The sequence below is a fragment of the Saccopteryx bilineata genome, chromosome 2 (genome assembly GCF_036850765.1).
Source record: "Saccopteryx bilineata isolate mSacBil1 chromosome 2, mSacBil1_pri_phased_curated, whole genome shotgun sequence".
Lineage (NCBI taxonomy): Eukaryota > Metazoa > Chordata > Mammalia > Chiroptera > Emballonuridae > Saccopteryx > Saccopteryx bilineata.
Window position 1 is genome coordinate 129,303,021 of NC_089491.1, and position 16,608 is coordinate 129,319,628.

Sequence of the window (16,608 nt, forward strand, 5' to 3'; positions counted from 1 at the left end):
TATAATATAGAATAATGCTTACTATATAAAGTGTTTAATAAATGTTCATTGAATGAAACAACCACAAATAGCTTCAGAGTTATTCATTCAGAGTGGATTTAAAATATTATTAGCCTTACCTTTAAAAAGAGAACCCCTCGCCTGACCAGTTGGTGGCGCAGTGGATAGAGCATCGGACTGTGATGCGGAAGACCCAGGTTCGAAACCCCGAGGTCACCAGCTTGAGTACGGGGGGGGGCTCATTTGGCTTGAGTAAGGCTCACCAGCTTGAGCCCAAGGTCGCTGGCTTGAGCAAGGGGTCACTTGGTCTGCTGTAGCCCCATGATTAAGGCACATGACAAATCAATGAGAAACTAAGGTGCTGCAACGAAGAATTGATGCTTTTCATCTCTCTCCCTTCTGGTCTGTCTGTCCCTCTCTGTCTCTGTTACACACACACACACACACACACACACACACACACACACACAATGAAAACTCCTCTGTTTCCTTCCAGTCTTGACCCATCAGTGAGTTAGAGTTCCTTTGAAAAAAACATTGCTTTCTTCAAGAGAGTCTGCAAATCTGTTCTCTAAATAACATTCTGCATGAGAATAATCAGATAGAAAAATAAGGCCATATTGTACATAGTCCTATAAATTGAAAAACTAAAATTTTTCTTAAAGATGATAGTTGTTTAACATCTTATTCCTTTGTTTTTTCTTGTAATAGCATTTTGCATTTGTACAAAACTTGACAGACTTTATTTATTACTTTTAGGATAATGTATTTATTAAATTGCTTGTACCTATAGGTTTATACCTACTTCTCTGTTTTTAATTTTAAATTTATTAGCAACAACTTTTTTGTGTGTGAAAAGTAAATGTCTAGCTAAAACATTGGTTTTCAGCCTTTTTTAAAATCTCATGCACAAATAAACTAATTACTAAAATGCTGCAGCATACCAATTACAGATATTATACTTTTTGCCAATCTGACAAATAATAGGTATAATTTTGATTGATTTAGAATAATAATAATAATAACCTACCCATTTTGCTCCAAAGTGACTTTTTAAAATATCAGCTGCCTACACTTGTGTATAAGGATTTCTGGTATGATGTATTTACCAATCAGATACAACTTTACTATGCTACATGACCAATAAGATTCAACTCTGTTATATGACCTATATATTGATAATTATGGTTCAAGACAGGGCATTTACACTGGATGACTACTGTTGTGTTGGCTACTGTCTTTTTTTTTTTTTTTTGACATTCTAAGGGAAAAGAGGTCAGTGCCTTTGCCTAAATAGTCATGCATTATATGTTTTAAAAATTTCTATGGTACACAGTTGAAAATCACTGAGCTAAAGTAATCCAAAGGTAGTTTCCAAATGCTACTTTATGAAGTATTGACTGGGTTCACACTAGGAAATAACTTTAAAAAATAAATTGGGATATTAAAATATTTACTAAGTATTTATAGTAGAATATTCTTCTTTAACTGAATTTATTAGGTTGACATTGGTTAATACAATTGCATGGGTTTCAGGTGCACAATTCTACAACAAATCTGTATACTATATTGTGTATTTACCCCCCACAAGTTAATAATCTTAAGCCAAATTATTTCAGTAGGCATGTTGATCTTTAAAATCACTTCTAGCTTTTCAAAATTCAACTTAATTTTATAAGATAGCTCTCATTTCTCATAGTTGGTTTAATTTTCTGATCCTTACTTGGAAAACATTTAAAGGAAAGACTTTTTCCCCCATCTCAGTTGCCTGAACCTAGCTACAGTAATTAGAGACAATTTGAATAAGGCATAAAATCAGGGACTTTAGAAGTATTCTCGCATGGAGAAAATTTTCACTTGCAAACATAATTTTCATACTACAACACATCAGGAATAATAGTTTCTGTTGTTTTTTAATTGGGAAATTGGCATGTACAGTTTTATTCTAGTTGCAGAATATGGATATTCAAAGCTACAAAAACTCTTAGATTTCTTTTACCTTTATTTTTCTTATTTCCCTCCCTTTTCCATAGAAACACAAAATACATATTTATATATTTACCTATTTTCCACCGTGATATTTTCTAAGGGAACAAACCAATCCTAAAATATCCCATCCAAGTCCATAAAAATGTAACAGAAAGAAATGGGGTTTACATCTTTTTAAATTTATATCTGGCCTACTTGAAATTTCTTTCCTTTACGCCAGGCTGCCTTTAACCTATAAAATTTATAAAGGAGTTGTACGTGACTTAAAGAAAATTACAAAAAAAATGCTGGTGAGGGGCCTTGGCAGGACTAGAAAGTGATTTCCCAACCTCTTAGCACAGTATTGTAACCAACACTGCACTGCCTCTCACTGTGCTTAAAAATGCAATTGGCATATTAATGATCTCTTATCTCTGACCTTGAAAATTTCAATTTGTTGAGGGCTCTACTATACTTTGTAAAAGTAATTCCTTACTTAATTATTTAATAACATGGTTTTATAGGCTGGAAGTAGCCTATAAAAAAGAAGAAATAACGAGAAGAATGATTGGACAACATTTTCTTAACAATTTGAGGTCTTCTTATGATTTTCTTTAATTTTTCTCAATTGTGAAATGTGTTTTTTTTGGGGGGGGCATTATATTTTTCTTGCTCAAAAACATTTCCTAGCTTAACATGCCATAAGTAAAATAATACTAGGTCTTAATTTGATTCAAACTGTGAATCTCTTCTAAAGACAAGAATAGTAAGCCCAATTTACTATCAGAAAGAGGATGTTCATATATATACCTGTAATTCACACAAACACACACACACACACACATGCACACGATGTTCAGAGTAGTCATTTAGTGCATACATATATGTCAGTTATCAATTTATTGCCTTGTAGCAGCGACTACACTCCTCATTACATATTCTATAATAAAAGCCATCTTTTAAGCATTTCTCCTTTAAAGTGGGAAAAAAATGGCAAGTTTTCTCAGTAGAAGATGCTGAAAGGATGCTGCTAGAGAAAGAGGCCTTGCAATTTCTGGCATAGGTGGGGCTGTGGTTGGCCTTGTGAATGTGAGGACTCTCTGATACAGGATCCGAACATGACCCCTCTGCCACCACACAGGTTGGACTTAGTAATAACTTGTGTGCTACCTTCTCCACAGGGAAACCATAGCCTGCCCCTCCTTCTGCCCTACCAAAATCTAAGCAGCCTATGCTACGTTTCTGCTCATCATCTGTCCCCATCCTGCTTTGCAAAGAGTTGACTATTGTTTGCTCAGTAACTACAAACTTTTTTCGTCTGGTCAAACCAGGGAACTTCTCAGCTGTCTGAATCATACCTTCTCCAATGATGTGCGAACCCCTTCCAAGTCTGTCCTTCCTTGGGTGCTCTTACTCAGCACAAGGGTATCATTGAGAATGTTCTTATATATTTAAGTTGCTCCTTTAGTGTACATAATATTTAATCTTTCCCTGTATAACATGCTGTGTGATAGCTATCTCCTGATTGGACGCAGACTATCACAACATATATTTATACAGATTATAAACTCCATAAAGAGCTCAGCACTCTTTCCCCTGTGTAATGCACTGGGCCTTACGGATCATTCCACAGATATATATTTTTGAATGAACAAATGACAGAATTGCCTTCATGTAGGCTGGATCCATGGGAACTTGCATTTCATGACTGAGTTGTTTGAAAAACTCACCTAGAACTTGGAGAAAAACCCTAACCATTTGGATAGACTGTACTCTTTAATAACAATACCAGGATTTTTGATAGGTCTGGTGCTCTTAGAAGTTTGGCAGACACTGCTAAATATCTACCAGTCAATCTTCTACCCCTCTTCTTCTTCTACCCCACCATAGAGCTTGAAAATGTAAGATATTCCTTCCCTAGCTCTTATTCAACTAAAGGATGGCCATATTCACTCATTTATCCATTAATTAATTCATCAAATTTATACCGCTCAGAAAAATTAGGGGATATTTTATCGCCAAATATGAAGCTATAAAATATCCCCTAATTTTTGTGAGCAGTATACATTAAAGGGCATATCATATACGCAGTAGTTCTAGGTACCTGGAAAACTTCATCAAACTCCCTGTCCTCTTGGAACACACACACTAGAAGCGAGAAGTAGAATAAACAATAAACATAAAAAAAACTAGTTGTGGTCAACAGAATATGAAAGTCTGTTTAGCATTTGAATTCTATAATAAAGTGTTATAATATATTATAAAGTTTCTTTAATATTTGTAACCATTTATTAACCTAAATCTCATACATATACAATAGTTTGGTGAGAAAACAATGCAGTGTTAATGGAAATAGTTTCCCTTGTTCTGGAGAAGACACCATCCATTGAAAAATAAGATGACATAGGAGAAAAGAACAATGGATGATATACAGGTATTCATTTATTCTCTCAATATATGTGCCTTCTATGTGCTAAGCACATACAGTTCATCATAGTACTTTCATTTTATTTAAGGAAATCAAAATTTATAAAGGGTCTTTTTGCTCCATCTTTACCTTGAGATAGGTTGAAACAACACAGTTATGGTGCAAAAGCATTGGATGGGAAGCAGTTGCTGTCTTTACCATAAAAATGAAAAGATCCAGGCTTGGATTTCAGCTCTACAGCTTTCTGCCTCTTTAACAGTGGGTAATTTACATTTATAAAATTAAAATCTAAATCCCACCTATTTCAAAGTAAATCTCAGGAAACAGCTGGCAAGAAACACCCTTCTGAACTTTACTTTTCCTTTTCTATCCCCCCCCACTTTTAGAACTATTTTTTGAGCAGTTTCATGTTTACAGCAAAATTGAGAGGAAGGCAGAGATTACCCCCATACCCCCTCACCCACACATGCATAGCCTCCCTCATTATCAATATCTTCCACCAGAAAGTTACCCTTGTTACAGCTGATGAACCCACACTGACACATCATAATCACCCAAAGTCCATAGTTTAGATTACAGTTCATTCCTGGTTTTGTACATTCTATGGGTTTGAAAAAACATGCAATGAATAACATTTCTTTATCATTTATCTTTATCACAGAGTGTTTTTGCTGTCCTAAAAAACCGTCTGTGCTTGACACTATTCATCTCTCCTCCCTCCAGCCTCTGGCAATCACTGATATTTTTACTGTTTCCCTAGTTTTGCTTTTTAAGAATGTCATATAGCCTGACCTGTGGTGGCGCAGTGGGTAAAGCATCAACCTGGAATGCTGAGGTCGCTGGTTCGAAACCCCTGGCTTGCCTGGTCAAGGCACATGTGGGAGTTGATGCTTTCTGCTCCTCCCCCCTTCTCTCTCTCTGCCTCTCTCTCTCTCTCTCCCTGTGTACCTTCTCTCTAAAATGAATAAATAAAATCTAAAAAAAAAAAATTAAAAAAAAATTTAAAAAAAAAAGAATGTCATATAGTTGGAATTATACAGTTAGCAGCCTTTTACATTGGCTTTTTTTTTTTACCTAGCAATATGCATTTAAGTTTCCTTTATATTTCATGGTTTGGTAGCTCATTTATTTTTAGCACTAAATAATAATTGCATTATCTAGATATACCACAGATTACTTAAGCCATTCACCACCAAAGGGTGTCTTGGTTACTTCCAAATTTTGGCACTTACGAGTAAAGTTGCTATAACATTCATGTACAAGTTTTTTGTGTGGACATGCTTTCAATTCCTTTGGGTAAATACTAAGGAGATTGATTACCAGATCATAGTGTAAGAGTATGTTTAGTTTTGTAAGAAACCACCAGAGTCTCTTCCAAAGCAGCTGTAACGTTTTGCATTTCAATTAGCAATAAATGAGAGTTCCTACTGCTTCACATCTTTGCCAGCATTTGGAATGGTTAGTGTTCTGGATTTTGGTTATTTTAATAGGTGTGTAGTGGTATCTTGTTTCAATGTGAATTTCCCTTTGTAGTAAGCATTGAGGTTGAGTCTGTTGGTCCTTCAACATTGTTCTTATCCTTCAATATTGTGTTGGCCATCCTTGGTCTTGTGCCTCTCCATCTTTGTACTCTTGTAGTGGCCTGGATAGTGCTGTACGTATTGTAGGCAAGTAATTGCTTGCTATTATGATGCATGGTTTATATAATTATACACAAATATATGCCATAAATTATTTTTAAAGATTTTATTTATTCATTTTAAAAGGGAGAGAGAGTGAGAAAGAGAGAGAAGGGGAGGAGCAGGAAACATCAACTCCCATATGTGCCTTGACCAGGCAAGCCTAGGTTTCAAAATGGTGACCTCAGCATTTCCAGGTCAATGCTTTATCCACTGTGCCACCACAGGTCAGATCTATGTAATAAAATTTAGCTCTTAAGCTTACTCAGTGGAGTATTATAAATTATATTATGAATCTATACTCTAGCTATGGAAAGCTAGATATCCATACACAGATGTACATATATACATATATGAATATAAAACATGTTAATAATTCTAATTTGAAAATTCAAAATATGTTAATGAAGTTTGCATTTTATTTTGTTTTTGGTTTTGTTTTTTTATTATTTTTTAGAGAAAACAGAGTTGGGGGAAAGAGAAAGATAATGAGCAATTTGTTGTTCCACCCACTTATTCATTCATTGGTTGATTCTTGTATGTGTCCTGACCAGAGATTGAACCTGCAACCTTGGCATGTCAGGACAATACTCCAACCAACCACGCTACCAAGCCAGAGCCTGGGAGATGCTTTTAAATTTGGAGTAAGCCTTAATGGTCATCTATGAAATTTAATTTTGCTTTAGTTACCACCTTTCATCTCTAAATTTGTATTATTTAGTTTTGACAGCTAGGAACCTATTTTAACATTGTACTTTTGATAATCTTTTTTATAAGAGCTATGAAATTACTTTGTAAATATACTCCTGGAGGCACTTGCATAATGTTAGCACTGACTCAGAATAATATCTCTTTTCAAATGATCTTAAGCTTTCTAAAACACTAAAGTATTTTCAGAAATCTTTTTTAGGTCTGCATTATCACTGAGGAAGTCCAATTCCTCCACTTTACTTTCAAACTTACCTAAAACTGGGATTTTTTTTTTAAGCAAGATAGATGAGGGAGAGAGAGATGGACAGACAGGAAGGGAAAGAAATGAGAAGCATCAATTCTTTGTTGTGGCACCTTAGTTGTTCATTGACTGCCCTCTCATATGTGCCTTACCTGGGGGGCTACAGCTGAGACAGAGACCCCTTGCTCAAGCTAATGACCTTAAACTCAAGCCTGTGACCATGGTGTCATGTCTACGATCCCATGCTCAAGCCAGCAACCCCACACTTAAGCTAGCAACCTCATGCTCAAGTTGGTGAGTCTGTGTTCAAGCCGGATGAACCCACACTCAAGCCAGCAACCTCAGGGTTTTGAACCTGGATCCTCTATGTCCCAGGCCAATGCTCTATCCACTGCACCACCACCTGGTCAGGCAAGGCTTCCTTTTTAATGCAACTTTATTTTGGATTACTCCAGTACATGGGATCTCTGGTTCAGGCAAATTACTCTTCAATGTTCTACAAATATATTCAGGGTCGTGCAAACATAGGTTTACATTTGTATGGAAAATAACACAGGAATTAATAAATTACAGTACAAGAACAAATTCTATGCTCATGTACTCACAACTGTAAACCTCTGGGCCCTGCCCTGTATTCATATTTTACCCTCTTCCTTTGTTTAGATGGCTTTCTTCTACTTCTTTCCTCACTTATATCCCAAATGTCATTGTAGATACAAAAGAAAAGAGACTTCCTCATTCTCTTCATTTTTAAAATATATTTTATTCCATAATCAGAAAAATCAGTACCATATTAAAATGGCTTACATTTGATAAGAATTTAGACAAAGAAATTGACTTTGGCTGATGATGCACTGTTGCAGAGAAATCATGGATTCTCAATCCTTGGCTCACTGTGAATACAAAATATGCCCTGCCAAGTGCAGAGATGATTGGGAGGCAACTAGAAGCCTAAGCTAAGTATATAGTGAGCAGCAATTATTCAAAAAATGGCTATTAAATATATGAATAAGTGCATGAATCAATAAGAACTACATTAATTATATTCTACTCTTACCAACTAAGCTATATATTTTAGTCCATAGAAGAATAAAAGGCAACATGAAACTAGTTTTGGAATAAGAAAAGGTAGGTTCAAGCAGCTTCTGTGCCTTGTTAAGCTTTTCGTGCCAAAAGGAAATTAAATAAACTCTCTGAGTCCTATTTATATTAGCTGTCAAAGAAAAATAATCATTATAAATAAGAGATAATTAAAAGAAATTAGTAAAGCTATAAATTGCTATAGCAATAAAATTATTATCATTATAGTGTAACATTTATTTTAAGTATTATTTGAAAAAATTAATTTAGGAAACCAAAACCTTTTAAGAAAATGAAAATTTTTTTCTAAATATAGTCTAAATGAAGAAATCTCTTGGCGTATTTATTTTATAAGTGGAATTTTAAAAATGAGAACGTGCCCTCTTACATCTCTCTCTTAAACCATAAGATAGATTAGAGAGCTAAGTAGCAGAAGACTGCCTTGGTTTCTTGTAGGAGAGCAGTATGACCTAAAAGGAAAGGACAGAAAACTTAGGAAATTCACAAAGAAAAGACAATATGTATTGCTTCAGATGGCTGGCATGTGGAAAGTATGTTGTTGGTTCTGGTGTTATTTGACACGCAGAACAGGAAGACAGCTCTACCTTGGAGTTGTTTAAAATTCAACAGCAACATAAAACATACAACAATAACAAACAATATAAACAACAAGTACTATTCTTTAAGCACTTCCTACATGCTTTACATATATTTTTACTCATTTCCTCTTCACTAAAACTTTATGAAATAGACATGCTTATTCCCATTCTTCAGACAAGAAGCTCATTCTTAGAGGTTAGATAATTTACCTAAGGTTACACAACTTACATGTGATGGTGGTACTGGGATTTTAAACTTGAGTTTATCTGATTTGAAAGAATACATCTTACAAATATTCTCACAACATTAAAAGAGAAATATCTTGAAAGTTCAAAGGCTTGAAAGAGTTTTATAGCTACAGCCCATAAACTACTCTCTAGATTTGGCTTGCAAAGCTAAAAGAAATACTTTAGCTTTAATAAGGTGACAAGTTTTTGAGAGAGAGACAGGGAAGGTCGGGAGAAAAAGAGCTGTCAAAATACCAAAGCTGTAAGTGCTTGGCCCAGAGCCATGGAGGCCTAGGACCCAATGACTTTGAAGGTTTAAAGTTTTCTATAAAATATAGGCTACCCCAAGTTTTTAATCAAGCAACTACTAAGAGTAGGTTTCTTATAGCTGAGCCTATATGCCTAGTTTCTAGAGACTTCAATATCTTACCTCAATTTATTCTTCTTTTACAGCTATGTGTAGGTGCAATTATAAAGAACATTTTTATTAAGAACTTATTATGTGCCAAGTATTGTTCTACTAAGTGTTCTACATTTGTTCCTGAAGACAATTTTACAAGGAAGATACTACCATTATCATACTCATTTTAAGGATGAGAAAATTAAGTCATGATTCAAATCCAGGCAAATTAATGTCAGAACATACATTGTTTACCATTATATTATGCTAAAATTATAATAAACTAGTAAGTATAATAATTAGGTAAGTAGTATTCTGTTATCTAATAATAAAAACTATTTTTCTATGGTGAAATTGTCACTTAGTAAACAGATTTGGAGATCAGTAGTGTTTTCAATAATGTTAAGTATTGACAACTAATTGGAAATATAGTGAAAATAGCCTATTTCAATTTTTTGAAAAATCTGTTAAAAAATGAACTCTATATAATGATCTTCTATACTCTACAACCTATGATTCCATGTCACAGATGAAGCATGTATATTTAAGAATAGTTGCTGATTTATTGAGCTATTTATATTTTAACATTAAGAGGATACCTTATTAACAGAAAATTTTATATTCTGTAAAGACATAAGACATTTTTTTTGTTTTTGTTTAATTTGGTTTGTTTCTTTTCTACCCTGGTGATATCATATGAGTTTGCCATATATAATGCTTAAAATGGATATAGTGCCTGACCTGTGGTGGCGCAGTGGATAAAGCGTGACCTGGAAATGCTGAGATCGCCGGTTCGAAACCCTGGGCTTGCCTGGTCAAGGCACATATGGGAGTTGATGCTTCCAGCTCCTCCCCCCTTCTCTCTCTCTGTCTCTCCTCTCTCTCTCTGTCTCTCTGTCTCTCTCTCTCCCTCTCCTCTCTAAATAAATAAATAAATAAATAAAATTTTAAAAAAATTAGAAAAAAAATGGATATAGTATTATGATTCATTATTATTTGGGGCACAGATTGATTCCTTCTGAAATGTAATATATATTTAAAAATTGATGTATTTAACACATCATGTTAATAACATGAAAAATTTATATTAGCTGAATAAACCTAAAATATTTCTTTCTCAATTATATTGACAACACATTAGGATTCAGATTCTAGAGTCAGGTAAGGAAATTCAAGCACTCTAAGAACTTTAAAGCCTGATAAACATTTTTAAATTAGATATATTTAAAGTATTTCAACAGCACATTAAAATTTGTAAAAGTGAACTTGCATATATCAATACATTTAAATAACTGGACTCAAATTATCAAGTACCTGTATGAAAAGTCAAAGACTCATTTAGAAGTTTTCATTTATCTGAGGAGTATCAGCTATATAATTGACTATTTTACATTCAGTCATGTATTGACTTTATGCAAATATACATAATTATAATATCAATGAGTAATAAACCTTTGTCAATAATAACGATATTTATAATGAAGTGTGACAATGTCTTGACTTCTGAGGTTTGGTATACTTTGGGGAAATTAACCAAATATGATATCAAATAAAACATCTTTTAAATTAATAAACCATAATATTTTTAAAAACATTATAAAATCCTTAGGGTTTTTACTCATAAGTGAAAATTAAAAAAAATAGGCTCTATTACCAAAAAATACCACAACATATAGGTATTTTATAAGTGTTATATTTTTTCAGAGTTAACCACAGTACAATTCTTATTGACACCATGATAAAGGTAAAAAATGTGGGTGACAGATTTATGATTCAAAAGGCCATCATTAATAAATATAAACTGTCATCTGTTTAATGGAAATTATTTTTAAAACATGGTTTTGACAGTATAATATTATCTAAAATCTGCTATTTTTTAAAAGTTGCCTTTAAAATTTAACTTTACCTATAACATTTTAAAATCAATGACAGAAGTCCAAAATGCACTATGTTGATATATATAAATCCAACTTTTTACAATTAGCCTAAAAAATTCTTTTAGAACTAAATGATCAAAGAAATCAATAGAATCCATCAGGTGATGGGAGAGTAGATCACTGAGTCACAGAATATAATTAAAATAGCTGTGCAGTTAATTTTAGAAATAAATTTGTTTATATCAAAAGAAGACATTTAGGGAAAGAAGAACTCAGAGACACATTACTGGGCAGTTCTGGTTGCTGGCATTCTACCCCCTATACGTAAAAGAATGCTCGGCATTGGGTTCCGCCAATTCATTTGTGATTTCTAAATTAATTCTGAAGGCAACCACAACTTACTTGAAGATCCCGCTGAGTGTCTGTGTGCCTGATTTTTTTTTTCTCTCTTCACAGACAAAGCTCTTCCACTAGTCATGGAAAAAAGGTCTAAATCCGTGTCTTCTCTGCTTACAAGTCTTGCCTGGGAGCAAAGGGAGAGAATGTATACAATCATGAAACAAAATATGGCATTTTCTGAATGCAGCTCACATTACACCAAATAAACAAACAGGCTCTGTCAAACAACCTTCTTCAAAATGATACCACAATCCTTTATTGCTGCCCAGGCAGAACAAATGCACTATGTCAAAGCATTTTTTGCAAATAAGAGCCGATTTTAAAATTGAGGTTTGCTATTTGAGTCTGTACAACAAAAGAAAACATTTTAGTACAGTAATCTTGATGAAAATCAATCTTAAAGGCAACTGATGAAACTTTACACAGTTTAACATCACTTATTTACCAATAATATTATTTAATTCTTAATTGAATGTTAGAAATGTCATATTGCATTATGTTCTGCAATATTTATATTTAACACTTATTAGTTTTCTAAATAAAATTCCCTGAAATGTCTTTCATTCCACATTTGTATACTACAAAGTCACAAAAGATTTTTATTTTCTCATTACCACAATTATTAATATAAAATATTATACATTAAGCCTAATTTGGGGGTAATGGTAAATATATAGGAATTTCAAAATATATTAAAGACATAAGAATTAGATAATTTATTTTATCTAAAGTTACCATCTGAACTTTTGTTACTATTTTGGACTGAACCTAAGAGTTGAAAGAATCACTCCTTGCCTATAAAATATTGTTTTACAGCACGTCTAATATCATTAAGTAAAGATTTATCAGGACTCAGCCACAAAGTGGGGGAAAATGCAGTGATGGAAAGCAAAGCAGCTTCAAAGTAGCTGGGATTTAACCCAAACCACAAGATGTTTGAAATCCTATGAGAAAGCATTGTCTTTAGTGTTTGATGTGAGAAAAATTTATATAAAGCAAAATATAGCCATAAAATCATCACTGTGGTTAAGGAACTATTCCTATATGATGAGCTAGAAAAACTCACGAAACCAGCATCTAAAGATCATCCTCTTTCAAATTCAGATGTCTGGTTTTCTCCTTTATATCCATCCCCCTCTCCACTTCTTCCCGCCCTTACATGTATGAACTTCATTGTTAAGTAAGCAAGTCTTGTATTGCTGAAATCAGAATAGAAACCATTCTATGTCAGTCACTTTTTCACGTACCTGGCTAAGTAATACAATTGCATTGTCAAAAAAATCCTCAGTAGAAAACTTTAAAATGAAATAAATAATTGGCTTCTGATATACATTTGTGATTAGTATGAAAAGTGTTACACAATTTTTTTAAATTTTATTTCAGCTAGTACACAGTATTATGTGTCTGATGTTTCCATTAGAATAGGTTCATCAATATTAACACTTTAAAAAAGCAGTGAAGAATAAGAGGGAAATACCAAAGCAATACCATAATTCAGTGAGAACAGTTACAAAATAAGGAAAAACAGAAGGGGCGTGCCTATTGGCTAAAGAGGCTTTAAGTGTAAGCCTCAAGGTTTTAAAATCAGTATTTATTTGCTTCAATTTGATGACATAAATTTAGTATGCCTAAATAGAAAGTAGAAATCCATCCCCATAAGACAATATCTACATGTCAAGAAAATATTTGTGAATACATGCCTTCCAAAAATTTCATTATCATCTAAGCCATTTGCATTTAAAAGAGTGCTTCTTCAAAAACAGAAAACAATTAATGCCAGTTACTAAGTAAGTCATATTATAACGAATTCAAATTTAGAAGTGAGATTTAACAGGAATATATGATTTCATATAGTGCAGTCTAATAGCTTTATATGCAAACCTAGAAATTTTATCAAGGGTCCATTAGTGCAACTGACACAGCCACAGATGAATTAATATTCAGATTCTGTGTTTAAAAGCATTTGTTTTCAAATTGAACATCATTCTTTCCATAACTGTTAACAAATAGAGAAACTATAAATAAAATAATCTTTTCTTGTATATCATGCGAAGTAAATATACTTAGAAACAATATTACTGATCAATTTTAACACTTATTCAATAAAAGTGTATATTTAATTGTAAAACACTGTAATAAACATTTTGTATGGTTATAATTCAGTCAGTTTAATGTCAGAAAAAGTTTTCTATGTGCAATTCAATAGAAAATATTTATTAAATAGTAATTATGTAAAATTGTTTCATAACTTTATTTCCTGAACAGGTCATATTTTAGCTCCACTTACAAGATGTGTCATACTTTTTCTCCATATTTTCACAACAAAATGAAGGGTAAAAATTTTGGAACATAATTTTTAAGCATCTGAATTTTGATTAACCTCCAACCCAGGCAACTTAATTAAAAATAAAAACTCTCTCTCTCTCTCTTTTAAATCATCGTTTTATTTATTTCCAAAGAACTTTAATTTTTCAATTATAATTTACAGTCAATCTTATTTTGTATTAGTTTCAGGCGTACAGTATAGTGATTAGACAGTCATCTACTTTATAAAGTGATGCCTGACAATTCCAGTACCCACCTGGCACCGTACATATCACAATACTAATGACTATTTTCACTCGGCTGGACTCTACATCCTCAGGGCTGTTTGGTAACTACCAACTGACACACCCTAATCCCTTTCCCTCTCTCACCAGAGGTGTAGTTAACTTTTTTAAAAACGGGAATTCCTCCTTACCTGACCTATGGTGGCGCAGTGGATAAAGCATCAACCTGGAAATGCTGAGGTTGCCGGTTCAAAACCCTGGGCTTGCCTGGTCAAGGCACATATGGGAGTTGATGCTTCCTGCTCCTCCCCCCCATTCTCTCTCTCCTCTCCTCCTCTCTTTCTCTCCCCCTCTCTCTCTCCTTTCTAAAATGAATAAATAAATAAAAATTTAAAAAAAACACAAAACCCCCCCAGGAATTCCTCTTCCTTCAATTATTTTCATAAAAAATACTTTATTAAATATTTATTTCTTTAATTTTTTGTTTTTAGAAGTTAAAACATATTAAACAGCACAATAAAAATAAATACCTATTTATTGATTATTCAGATTTTTTTAAAAAAGAGATAAAATATTATAAAGTTCACTTAGAAGCTGTCTTGTAGTGTTTCCACATATAATTATTCAAAATGAGAGTATTTCTAGACATATGAATGACTTAAAACCATTTTTATCTTTGATTGTGAAAAGCTGTTATACATACCCTTCCATTCATCATGGTACAGGCTCCTGTTCTTATATAATAAGGCAGAGGCCTTGTTATAGAACATGTGAGGGCTTGTTTAGGCACTTTAGATGTTTTATAGAGCTATAATTTACATGCAATGAAATTCACAAACCTTAGACACAAATTTCAATCATTTAAAAAATTATATTTTGCAATCAGTTAAAACTTCCATAGAAGCTGCAAAAATTTGTATTGAGAATTCCCTATATTACCTCCACCCAGTTTGCCCCAAAGAAATATAATCAAGGTGTGATTATTAAAACCAAGAAATTGAAATACTTGCAACATCATTACTAAACCACACATCTTATTAAAACTTTACCAATTTTCACAGGTACAATCTTTTTGGTTTGTTTATACCTCTATGACACTTTATTGCATGCATAAATTTATATAATTACCACCACAATTAGGATACAAACAATTAGAGTCATACCCTTTCTCCAGCCTAACCAATGGCAACTATATGTTCTGCACAACTATAATTATGTGTTTTCGACAATGTTATTTATGTAAATGAAATCATACAGTATGTAACTTTTTGAGACTACTTTTTTACTCAGCATCATGCTCTTAACATCCTTCAAAGTCTTTGTATGTATCAAGAGCTCATTCTTGATTGTTGTTTTTTATTAATTTTTTGTTGTGTAGTCACTGTATATATATACCACTATGTTTATTCTTTCACTCATTGAAATTTGGGTTGTTTCCAACTTTTAGCTATTACAAATAATACTACTACAAACATTTATATATAGGTTTTTTTATTAAATAAAATTTTTCTAGAAAAAATAATATGTGATTTGCCACAGGTATTTATGTGGACATTTGTTTCATTTCCCTTGGGTAACATCTAGAAGTAGAATTAATGGATCATAGGGTAGAAGAATATACAATTTTATGTGAAACTATGTATTTTTAAAAATGGTTTTATTATTTTTCACTATGCCTGTAATATATGAGAATTCTAGTTGTTCTACATCTTTCTCCACATTTGTGTTTTTTGGCTTTTAAATGTTAACCATTCTGGTGTGATGTAGTAGTATCTCATTGCTATCTTAATTTAAATTAATGTGCTTATTAACCACTCAAATATCTTCCTCTGTGGTCTTAAATATTTTCAATTTTTAATAACTTGAGGTTTTTATATTATTGATTTTAAGAATTTTAAAAACTATATTATGGATACAAGTCCTTTCTAGATGTGTATTGTTAGCTGTGTATATGTGGAAGAGGAATTCTTTGCACATGGAGGGTTGGAGTGAGGAGAGGGAGAGGGAGAGAAAAAAGGAGGAAGAGAAAGAGAGAGAATGTGAATTTTTCTCCCAGGATGTGGTTTGACTTTTTATTTTCTTAATGAGTTTTTCTAAATGCAAATACTTTTAAAATTAATTAATTACATCATTGATTAATTTTATTTTATTATTTTATTTATTTTGTTTAATTTTTGTATTTTTCTGAAGTGAGAAACCTTGATTGATTTTAGAGAGAGTGAAAGGAAGGGAGAAGAAGAAAGAGTGAGAGAAACATCGAATGGTTGTCCCACTTACTTATGTGTTTATTGGCTGCTTCCTGTATGAGCCCTGATCAGGAATAAAACCCACAACCTTAGTGTATCCAGACAATGTGGCCAGTTAGGGTGCAAATATTTATACTTTTAAATTTGCTGAAGTGCATTCTTAGTTTACTGTTTGATTATGCTTCTTTTGTTCTATCTGAAAT

General features: G+C 32.9%; 1 protein-coding gene across 6 annotated transcripts in view; it reads right to left on the reverse strand.

Moving 5' to 3' along the window:
• The window catches only part of LRRIQ1 (leucine rich repeats and IQ motif containing 1), a 259,941-nt gene that overhangs the window by 42,992 nt on the left and 200,341 nt on the right, over nt 1-16,608 (reverse strand). For all 6 annotated transcript variants that reach the window (XM_066257791.1, XM_066257794.1, XM_066257793.1 and 3 more), the window contains exon 26: nt 11,614-11,734. In XM_066257791.1, the coding sequence (XP_066113888.1) occupies nt 11,614-11,734 (121 nt within the window). The remainder of the gene's footprint in view (nt 1-11,613; nt 11,735-16,608) is intronic.